This window comes from Charadrius vociferus, unplaced genomic scaffold (genome assembly GCF_000708025.1).
Source record: "Charadrius vociferus isolate BGI_N301 unplaced genomic scaffold, ASM70802v2 scaffold309, whole genome shotgun sequence".
NCBI classification, from domain to species: Eukaryota; Metazoa; Chordata; class Aves; order Charadriiformes; family Charadriidae; genus Charadrius; species Charadrius vociferus.
The window spans coordinates 543,003-554,869 of NW_009661370.1; the positions used below are offsets into that span (position 1 = coordinate 543,003).

Genomic DNA, 11,867 nt, shown 5'->3' on the forward strand with positions numbered 1-11,867 from the left:
TCCAAACCTTTCCGAAATGAAAAAGTCAAAATAGGGAGGACAAGACACAGTTACAAGCAAAAGGGGTATGCATCTTGTTTGGTAAGTTAGTTGTATCACTTCTCTATAGAGGAAAAAAAATGCTCCAAACAAATTAATGGCTTTAATTCTAGCGCAAAAAAATGTAGCCTTAAATTGAGAAATTTATGTGTTGATAGAGTAACGGGAGAATTAATACCTAAAGGTATTAATTAAAGAAATATAAGGGAAAAAGTTGGAGAGAATAGTTGACAATATCAGTCTGTACAACGTACAAGTTTTTTGAAGAGAAGAGAGCAGTAGAAGAGGCTAACTGGCTAATTGGGCAACAAAAATGGTGGAAGAAACTAGGAGCCCAGACCTAGACCGAGCACTCCAGGTGTGGCCTTACCAGTGTTGAATTAGAGGGCAAGGATCACCTCCCTCAACCTGCTGGCAACGCTCCTCCTCAGGGACCCCTTAGGGTACCATGAGCCTTCTTTGCAGTAAGGGTGCATTGCTGGCTTATGCTCAACTTGCAGTCCACCAAGAACTCCAGCTCCTTTTCTGCAAAAGCTTTTCTTTCTTTCATTCATGTTTATTCCTGATATCACTGGGAAAAGCAAAGGACACAAGCTCTGAGATTCATTTCACCTCACTTTATCTGTCTTTAATGTCATCTAATTGTATCATCCAAGGTATGCTATCATAACTAATGGTAAAGAACTGGCATTATAGGCTGCAAATTCTCTTACGTTTTTGACAGCTACTTTAGGCTTAGATTTGTCACATTTAAAAAAAAAAAAAACTAATTCTGTTTTACTCCATGGGTTATAAAACAGTTAATTTCACTTGCATGTAGATGATTATATTGTAGACATCAATCAGCATTTAGGTCTGATGAATCCCAATTTTTTTTTTTTTTTTTTTTTTTTGGACAGATCCATTCCAGGGTAAAAATGTGAATTAGAACAAGGTTCTGATGTATTTCAGCTTTTGGAGAAAGAGATCAGCTGTTGTGTCCTGTGTTTATGTCACAATACACTTCCTGCACATTGTGTTGCATATTTTCCTGTTGTGTTTTGATATAAGGTGCAATTTATTTATTTATTTTTACAGGCTAAATTCCATTGATGTTAAGTATCAGATGTGGAAATTAGGAGTTGTTTTCACTGATAATGTGAGTTGATCAGTATGTACATACGCGCATATATATTCACCTTTTAAAGAACCATATACATTTGTTAACCTAAAGTACTTCAGAGGGGGGTATGAAATACTCTGGATTACATTTAATTTACTACATAGATGATGAAAATATTGGAAGCTTAAAAAAAGATTACCAAAATATTTTCCCAGTTACATAGGTATTAGTCTATAGATCCTCAGTCATTCCCACCCCCTTTCTGATATGTTTTATTCGGCAGCAATAAGCAAGCACTGTGCTGTAAAATTAGAAAACTGACTATATAAATTCTAAATTCCATTTTTCATATTGTTCGTAAACTTTATGAACACTTGAATATTCCTGGAGCTCAGTCAGATCGGTATAGTTAATGTATGTGGAATTACTAAAATTTGTATTACTGAAACTACTGAAAGTACGATGTGACACAGAATGAGGCTGATGATTTTAATAATTTGAAAAAATGAATCTTTAAAAACAAAGAAATGATAAAGACGACTGTTAAAACACCTTGCAGTTTAAGAAGTCACTCATCATATGATTATTAAGAGTCTTATGATTCTGACTGCCTAACAACTTATTTTATTGGTGGAAAAAATGGTTGGGGAACACACGATTTTGGAACTAGGTCTGTGTCGTGGTTTGGCCTCAGCCCGGAACAAAGAACCATGTGGCCGGTCGTTCAACTCCCACAGCCCTGGGAAAAAATGGAAGAAAAAGGCAAAAACTCATGGGTTGAGATAAAGGCAGTTTAACAGAACAGCAAAAGGAAGAGAAAACAATAACACTGGTAAAAGAATATACGAACGCGATTACAGTGCCGCTGCTCTCCGACCAGACCCGGATGGCCGCAGCCCGCTCCCAGCCGTGACTTCCTGCCCCCTCCCCTGGCTAGCTTCCCCCTTAAAACATGGGCATGGCTCACATGGCATGGAATACCTGTTGTTTTTTTACTAATGGATTAGTTGTTGTTTTTTTCTAAAGGAGGGACTGTAATCTCTCTTATAAATATGTACTTGTCTTTAACTCCAATAAAAATTAAATAATAGAGGAAAAGATGACATTTGTAGTAATAGTTAGTAAGCTACTTAAATAATATGTATGCTTAAGTAGTTTTAGTAGTTTGGATTAATTATAAAATTCCTTTTGTAGCTTGCAGAGTCCTCTTATTTGTCATTAACCACCTTAGGGCTTTAATATTTTAATGTAATTATTTAGAAATTAATAATTCAGAAAACATTTTTACATTAGAAACATTAACAAATAAGGTTTTAGCAATTTCAAAATTAGTTTTTACAAATTACAATTTAGAATATGTCCATTTTGACCATTTCTTGTGAACCCTGTATTTGCTGATTTAATATTTTTGCACAAAGGAAAATTCTCAAAGATCTCTAGCAAAATCTGTGTAAAAAAAAAAAAAAAAAGTCATTGTTTTCTATTTAAAGAAAAGCACATTCAAGCAATTTTTAGCTTTCCTTAGTGTTGTAGATTAAGTTAAAGATAATTGCTATGAGTTTTATTTTGTGATGTATTTGTTTTTTTTCTTAGTCTTTCCTTTACCTAGCTTGGTACATGACCATGTCAGTCCTTGGCCATTACAACAATTTTTTCTTTGCTGCTCATCTTCTTGACATTGCAATGGGATTCAAGACATTACGAACTATCCTGTCATCAGTGACCCACAATGGTAAACAGGTATCAACTTCATCTCTTTTCTTTCTGTTGACAACAGAATTACTCTGTCGTCATGACATTTAGAACTTGGGTCAGTGGGAAAACTAGCCGATGGGATTTACAACCATAGCGAAACAGGAACAGGATGTATGGCAGTCTCTAGCTGTTATGAGCAACTGTGTTATAAAGTTCATCTAAAGAAAAGTCCAGTAGAGACCCAGTTACTCTTTCTGTTAGAGGACTGTCTGAGAAACTCTTTGATAATAAAAAATCTTTCATTAAAGAGATTATAAAATCAGAAATTGTGTTTCTGATTTAAGTAAAGAAAACTAAGGCTTTTCATCTACTGACATCTGTTGTAGGAGTGGCATTTCATGTAACCTGAGACTTAGTGTTCCTCAAGTCTGATAGCCTTCCTAGTTAGAAGGATCTTTTGAACAGTTTTTAATGAGAAAAAAAAAAAAAAAGCCATCCTTGGACTGCTTATAAGACTTTCCAACAAGGCAGCTGATACAATTCTTATTTAAGTGGGCTGGGAATGGAAACATAAAAGATCTTCTCTGTTGTGTATGTTTATGTGCTGTTGTAGTAAGATGGAACTTCAGTTCTCACTCTACACAGTGTAGGTGCTTTAGAAGTCTGGTGGCAACTGCCATTTTGAAACTTATCAGTAGCAAGTTATTTTTCAGGGGCTTTTGGTTTTATTCTCTTTTGTTTTAAGCAAGTTTGATACTAGAGAAACATAAAATCATTAGTAATGATTTTTTATAAAGGCAAAGGCATTGAGATGCTTTTTTTTTTGCAAATTTAATTCTGTCTTCAAATGCACTGTTCTTGTCAACATTTTTTACAATGTAATACACATTTAAATGGATACAGTTTATATTCCAAAATAGCTAATGCAGCACATGACATATAGAATCTTAAGTATGAACATGACAAACTGCTACTTGTTTTAATTTATGTGGCAAACTTACGTTTAATTCATGTAACAAAAATTGTGTCTTGAAAAGTTGCAAAAAATCAACATACTGCATCTTTTGCCCTTAAAAGAACAGAATTTCTTAAATTCTTAAATCTGATTTCTTGAACAAAAAAGAGAAAAAAAAGTCAGTCTGCACCTGAAAAAAAGTGAAGTATTCTACCTTTTAAAAACAGTCCTGCAGTTTTAGCAAATTATCTATGAAGTAAGGGGGAACTTTTTAGGTCTGGCAACTATGCAATTGAAATATAAATTTGCGGGATATTGCAGTTCACTTTCAGATGCTTTCCATAAAGCTCAAGCCAAAATTTTAATTATGCAGTTGAGCAGTGGGGTATTTGTTGCTGCTTCTCTGAGGTAGACATTTAAATATTAGAAACAGTTTGTTTTAGATGTGATTTCAGACATGTGAACAAAAATATTTCAGGATTAAATTAGTAGAAACACCATATTGCAATTATATAATAGGTGATATTGAGTAGTAGTACTATTACTATTAGGTATTACACTTTCAGATATTTTTGTCTGACTGTGTGATTTTCATATGATTCTAATGGATTATTTGATTGTTTATGTATCCACTAGATTTTGCAAGGTTTGTTTTTGTAATTGTGTTTCTGAAGCCTAGTTTTCCTTCAAAATAAAGCAGGTGAAATGCACAATATTTGCATGAAAATATGCAGATACGTTAGCAAATATTAAGAAGATATGCAGAGACAAAGTAAAGAAAGTTTTCCTTCTGCTGGTACATCTAGATTATCATTACTTTCATTCTCTTTTTGCAAAGAAAATTGTATAGCATAATTCCATGATGGTATTATATCCATTCTATATTTCTGTCTTCCAGCTTGTCCTAACAGTGGGATTACTGGCAGTAGTAGTATACTTGTACACGGTAGTGGCATTCAATTTTTTCCGCAAGTTCTACAACAAGAGTGAAGATGGTGATATGCCAGACATGAAATGTGATGATATGCTAACAGTAAGTCTTATTTTGCTTTCTAGATTTTCTATTAACCGCTACGTTTTTGTCCTGATCTTGTAATTCCTATTCATGTAGTCATATCATTAGCCAGCAACAGGAAAGACTATAATTAAAGGCAAAGGAACAAATATAATGAACATCCCTAACAACTGTATATACGCTGTGTATGTTAAACAAACATATCTATAAATGAATAGAAGAAATGTGATAGTATTTCTTGCTATAGTTTCTCAAACAATGAAAAACAAATACAAGCTGTGAAGGTAAGCTGAGTCAGTTAGAGAGCAGTACTTCTGAGTCTTGAGTTTCTGCAGGCCATTCAGGAGGAGAGTCAGTTATAGGCAAGGAATTTCATCAGTAATTTAGGTACTGAAATGCTTCTTTAAGCTTGGAAATCCATCGGTTTCCCTTAGCATGAATTGCCATGGTTATCTTCAATTGGCAATTCCATTACTGAAATCTCTCCTGTGCTCAGAACCACTGAAAATTATTTTGTACTTACTGAGACAGTGCCAGGCTTTGCAGTTGTGGATGATATTAGAGCTTAAATCACGAAGAATTTCTAAGATGTGTTGCCGTTAATATTCTTCTAAAAGCAATCATCTACATAAAAGTTACATATATTTTAGTATGTTATGCAATATGAATCACTTCCAGGGAACTGACACCATTTAAAAGCCAAATAATTTGATAAACTGTGGAAGCAGACTAGAATGTCTATATTTTTGTCCAGTTTGGGACACTCAGTACAAGAAAGACATTGATAAACCAGAGCATAAATCAGTGGAGGGCCGCTAAATTGTCAGTTGCTGGAGCACTTGCCCATGGAGGAGAGGCTGAGGGAATTGGGCTTGTTTGGCCAGGAGAAGAGAAAGCTTCGGGATGGGGGGAGTGTAACAGCAGCTCCCCAATGCTTGCAGAGAGAACACTGGGGAGTCAAATCCAGGCTCTTTACAGCTGTGCACGGCAGGAGACCATGAACGTAACATGGAAAAAGGTGTTCTAACTGAGGAGAGCCAAGCAGTGGATCAGGTTGCTCAGAGAGGTTGTAACGACCTGACTGGATAAAGCCCAGAGCAGCTTTGTCTGAGCTTATAGTGGATCCTGCTTGGAGCAGGATTTGGACCAGAGACCTTTCAAAGTCCCCTCTGACCTGACCTGCTCCGTAGTTCTCTGAAAATACACTTACAAAAAGGCTGTAATACTGTACAGGAATGAGTTAGAATAACATGTGATATGCTATAAAATCAGGGTTGTCTTTTGTAAAAGCAATAAGACTCACAATGCGATGTTAAAAAAAAAAAAAGAAAAGAAAAATAAAAGTATAGGGAATTTGTTTTTATTTTTAGAAATAGAAAAATAACTTTTAAAACTTTTTAGATAACTAACACTGCATTCACTCATAAGTCAACGATTGACTTTGAAAAGTTTAATGATTGATTAAAAATTGTTACATTTTTCAGCCATTGGTCACTCGACATTGTATGTTACTATACCAATTTCTTACATAAGGGATTTGGGGGGTAAGTGTGGCATAGAAATAAAAGAATGGATTTTCAGTGTGGTTAGGTTTTAGGAGCTAGTTATTGTTATTGTCATCATTACTTTTTGATAGGGAGTGGGAACCCTGGAACTGTAGGTTGCGAAGCTACTTAAACAAAAAGAACCAATGCCGTGCTTCAGACCTCTGAGAGTGATATCATCATTTTCTATTAAATTATAGCATGATAAACTGGAAATTTTGCATTGTCAGCACCCCACATAACTATACTGAGACACCTATTGTACCACTTTTCAGATCATAGTTTCATAGTATTAGTCTCAGACTTTTTCCATCATTACCCGGTTCTCTGCACAGACATTCTCAAAGGTTTTCTGTTTGGTTTGTTTCTTAAATTTTCCTTTGAAACACCAAAGATGGGGAGAGTCATTCACTTTTGAGTTAGAAAAATGAAAAAAGAGATGGCTGTGGTGGTAACGGAATTTCCTATTTGCATGTTACTGAAATGATTGTATGTGAATCACGGGATGTGCTGGGCTTCAGGTAGTTGAACCTTTTGTCTTTTTGAACTGCTATATAATGGCAGAACATGAAATAATGCAGCTTCAGCTGCACAGCAGTATTTCACCTCCCTCAGAAGTATACATAACCTCAAAGGGGAGGAAAAGATAACTTGACATAGTATAGTTGCTCGACCGTAGACCAGTTCTGCCAATTACTGAATTCGCAACAATGGGTATTTTCACTTTTAGCTGCGGACAAACTTTGTATCCCTTGGTTTTGTGTTTTCAGTGCTACATGTTTCACATGTACGTTGGAGTACGTGCAGGTGGAGGCATTGGTGATGAAATAGAGGATCCAGCAGGAGATGAATATGAAATCTATCGGATTATCTTTGACATCACTTTCTTCTTCTTTGTAATTGTCATCCTGCTTGCAATCATTCAAGGTATGTTTTGTAAGCCATGGTGAGATTGAAAGCATTATTTAGCAGCACAAAGATCTTAGAGCTACAGTAATCATACACATAAGATTCAACCAGGACACAAGGGCAGATAATGAAGCACAGATTTATACAGTAAATCTCACCCAGCTGGCTTTTATCCATATGCTGTTCTTCCTAGTCTCTGTAAAATTAACAGGCTCTAACTGGATCAGTGGAAACAAAAAAGCTCTTTGCTGTGAGAATACGGGTGTCACTACAGTTTTTATCTTCTCATTGCCCTTCTTCTCATCTGGTACTCATCAGTTTTACAGCACAGTAGTGTCAGTAATGACTGTGGAGTTAGTCCTTGTTTGTATTGGTGTAAACAAAAGGAGAATCATAAAGAATTTATAATCTGAGCCATAGAGCCTGTGGTGTTTTTTCTTCATTCTGTATCTCCCTGAAATGACCCCTTACTTCTGTAGAGCTCTGACAGTGGGACCTTGTACTACATGACAACCAACCATAATGAGGATGCAGAGAGCTCTGGGCTTCTCTGTGTCTGCCATGTAATAAATCCCTGAACTCTCTTAAACGTACAGTAGTATTCTTTCTGTAATAAAACCTCCATCACTGTAAAACCACATGCGTCTTCATGTACTGATTCAAGATTAGAGCACTGTGAATAAAACAGAAGTCTGTTTGTCCCATTTTATGATTCCAAATGGTACTGCCAGCCAGTACCTCTTTGACTTGCTCATTTTTCTTCACATATTCCATTGTTTTTGTGGTCTTTGGAATGTATATTGTCTTCTATTATTTCTGCACAAGATTCTCATTTAATATTCGTTGCCATTCATTATCCCTGGATTTCCAAATATTCTTTGTCACAGTTCTGTTCTTGAACATTAACTTTCATTTTAACTCAAACCCTAGGTTTAATTATTGATGCTTTTGGTGAGTTAAGAGATCAGCAAGAGCAAGTTAAGGAAGACATGGAGGTAAGGACATCCAATTGCTGAACCATACCCTATTTTCAGGTTTCATGAGTATTTTCAATCAAAATGTGATCTAGCTAGTGGATAGTTTTTTAAACTAAGAAGAAAATCAAGTTTTGTACATGGTCCAATATAATACAATGTCCTGGCTGAGATTCTACTCTCGTATCTCAGTTCAATAGATGGAAAAAATAACTGAGGGGTTTTTTTACTTTTTTGTATCTATTAAAATATAATAAATTACACAAGTACTTCTATTAGTACCCAATAAAATTCTTTATAGACATTTTTATCAAGAGAAAACTCTGCTAGTGTCTAGGTTCTGGGTAGCATTTACCACTCTTTGCTGCCTCCTGTGAAAGAGGTATGCTATGCTTTGACAGGTGCTAGCTGCTACCTTGCATGGGACACAAACCCAGGTTGTCTAAACTGATATTCTGCTTTAAGCATATTTTGAGTTTGTTTTCCAATTCCCAGTATGGATTTTTTTAATACCTCCAAATCAAGTGTGGCCAGTTTTTTGCTGTCAATGATAAGTTAACAAAAATTCAGACAAAAAGCCTACCAGCTTATTTTCTTACGACTTGTTAAAGTTTAGACTAGTCCCCATGTCTTCATTTTTGTAAACAAGAAAAATCTTTGTACATTGTTGTATTTTATAATGAATTACATGTCTGTTGCTATTTAAGTCTTTTGGATCTTTAGGCTAGAGGTTTCTAACACGGGGTGTTAATGCTGTCATGTTACAGTTCATCTCGGACTTAATTTTCTTTAGTTAATCTACGTGTGAAAATATCCTGTACTTGGTGGTTTTCTATTCTGTCATTTAAGTGTGATTTTAAGAACTCAGAAAAGTGTTGGAAACCCACTGTGTTTTGTAATCTAAACTTTCAGCATATTTGGTTTCAGCTGGAGAAGCACAGCAGGCATTGAGGTAAATATTGCCATATGTTACAGTGAGTGCTACTTACAGTGTTAAAGGGAAAAATCAGCTTTGACCATTGTATGCCATTCTTTTTTCTGATACCTGTTCACTTACAGGTGGCAAAGATTTTTTTGTTGTTTTTTTTAAACAGTAAGAAGCTATTCTGATGGCGGTTAAACTTCTATTCATGTGTTTTGGCTGAGGTATCCAGTCCCAGTCATTAAAAGAAAACCCTTTTTGTTCAGCACATATCATACATGATGTGTTGCCGTTTTCAAGAATGGTTACATTTTTATTGGCCTTTTCTCAAAGGGTGGCAGGGTTATATATGGTGTTGAAGAGCTCTGTATTTTTTCTTTTAGACGAAGTGCTTTATCTGTGGAATAGGAAATGACTACTTTGATACAGTGCCCCATGGCTTTGAAACACACACATTACAGGAGCACAACTTGGCCAATTATTTGTGAGTACGGTAAAAATGAACTCCTCGCTAACTCGTGACCCTTGCAGCCTCTGCAAGTACCTGATTAGCTCTCTTGCATAAGAGTCAGTACTGTTTGGCTTTGATGTGCTGTCATGCTGTCTGAATATATAATTCTGTGGCAGTGGGAGCAAGGAATGAACAAAATTCATCACCTCGTTTCCAGCTTGGTTGTGACACACCAAGTTTGTGTGAGCTCGGAGATGGAAACTGGGAACTTACTATGTGGCTGTGGAGGTGTTGTAAAATTGAATGTGTTGTGTGAGGTACAGAGGAACAGTATGACCTGGCCTGGAGACTGATGGAGAGAATGTGCAAGGCAAAAGAGAGAAAACTTACATTAGACAAAATATTTAGAGTGGGGTGCTGAGCCTGACTAAGAGAACCCGGGACAATGGGAGGTAGAGGAAGTGGAACAAGGAGCTGGAGAGGGGAGGGATCAGACCAAGGGCGTCAGGTCCACCTTTGCAAAACACAAGCAGAGCATCAGTGACTGTTAAACTCAGTCTTTTTAAATCTGGAAATAAAACCATTTACCAGGTCCACAATCACTGTATTATCATACTGTTCCTCTCCTGTCAAATACACATGAAAATTCAGTGCCAAAGTGTATTTTATCCTAGTGCTGTCAGTATGAAGCAGTGGATGGATTGTGACTTTGTGTCTATAAACTAGCACTGTATGTGCACAAAATAATGAGACGGTAAAGTCAAACATCCCTATAAAGAACTTCCACCTGAAAAACAGGTTGTGCAAACAAGATACATTAAAAGCACTGTGATGTGGGATTTTGTTCCTGCTTGCAAAGTACTACACAAATAACATACTATAGCATGCTTACTCTAAGTGCATCATCCTGAGGGAATGTTGTTTTACATTTTTGTGCAAGATCGTATTTCATATTTTTATGTGTCTTTGGAGAGAAAGTCTTTTATGAGTGAAATTTTGAAATCATCACCTATTGTCTGTCAGATATCTCAAAACCTCGAGTATAATGTATTAAAAAAATTACAAGTTCTTTTCTGCTTTTGTTGATCTTGAGCTACATGCACTAGTAAAATATCTCCAATCTATAATTTCAATAAGCAAAATCTCTTAATCGTCTTCAGTATTTCTTGTTCATTGTGGGGAGAGGGAGGAAAAAAAGTTCTGATGGCTATTCTCTGTCTACTTCCAAGTTGGTATTCATAGGCAAGAAAATGTCTATTATAATTTTCAGATTAGAAAGCTTAGAAAATCTTCATATCAACTGAGTTGTTATGTACTATAAGTCAAACTGAATCTCTTGCTTTTTAGCATACTATTCATTGAACAATGAGTGAATGTCAACAGTGTCAGGAAAGTATATTTAATGTGTCTGGGAACATTATCATAAATAGAACTCTGGAAGTTGTAAGTCCATGAACAGCTTTATCACTGTAAACAACATGCTGAAAAATTTCCATCCCTCTGTGGGTTGCCTAATGTTTCCAAATATTGAATTCATAATAGCTGTTTCTTTGCTTGTAGGTTTTTTCTGATGTATCTTATTAACAAAGATGAAACAGAGCATACAGGACAGGTAGGTTGAACAACTCTATGAATGTCAACAGTTATTAAATAAGACTGACTCTAAAATAAAAATCATTCAGGCTTGGCAAAACTAAGAGTATTCTAATGAATAGCTCCCTATATGGTATGTAAGTTAATTCTCATTCTTCTAAACAATTCTTAGGACTTTGATTGCTTAATGTTAGATTGAGTATCAGTTCTGTAGTACTTTCTATTCCTATTTTATCTGACTTGTTATTCTCGAATTTTTCCTTCCACAAAATGTAAATACAGACTATAAACAAAAATAATGAGAAACAGAACATTTAAGCATTCTGTGAAAGCAACCCTCTTCATTTCTCCCTGATGATGATTTTTTAATAGTCTTTGCCCTTTATTATTATCTATATATAATATTCTATGTCTACATTCCTGGGCAAGACCATATGAAAGAGCTTGTGCATATATTTAAAATGAAACCTGTGAGAGCAGTTTTCCCTGGAGATTTCTTCTTTGCTGTTCTTTCAAACTTCTGGTGCTTCCTTCAACTTCCTTGAAGTATACTTTAAGTCAGTAAAAAAACCTATCAAATTTACAGACTACTGTTTTTTTTTCTAGTGATGGTCATGCAGCTGACTAAGCAAATGTTCCCATGTTGCAGATCAGAAAACAAAAAACCT

The 11,867-nt window shown here is 35.6% G+C and overlaps 1 protein-coding gene across 1 annotated transcript in view; it reads left to right on the forward strand.

Moving 5' to 3' along the window:
- RYR2 (ryanodine receptor 2 (cardiac)) overlaps nucleotides 1-11,867 on the forward strand; it is a 471,929-nt gene that overhangs the window by 458,440 nt on the left and 1,622 nt on the right. The window contains exons 98-104 of the mRNA XM_009893652.1: nucleotides 1,117-1,177; nucleotides 2,735-2,881; nucleotides 4,690-4,824; nucleotides 7,121-7,277; nucleotides 8,190-8,254; nucleotides 9,539-9,639; nucleotides 11,167-11,218. Coding sequence (XP_009891954.1) covers nucleotides 1,117-1,177; nucleotides 2,735-2,881; nucleotides 4,690-4,824; nucleotides 7,121-7,277; nucleotides 8,190-8,254; nucleotides 9,539-9,639; nucleotides 11,167-11,218 — 718 coding nt within the window. The remainder of the gene's footprint in view (nucleotides 1-1,116; nucleotides 1,178-2,734; nucleotides 2,882-4,689; nucleotides 4,825-7,120; nucleotides 7,278-8,189; nucleotides 8,255-9,538; nucleotides 9,640-11,166; nucleotides 11,219-11,867) is intronic.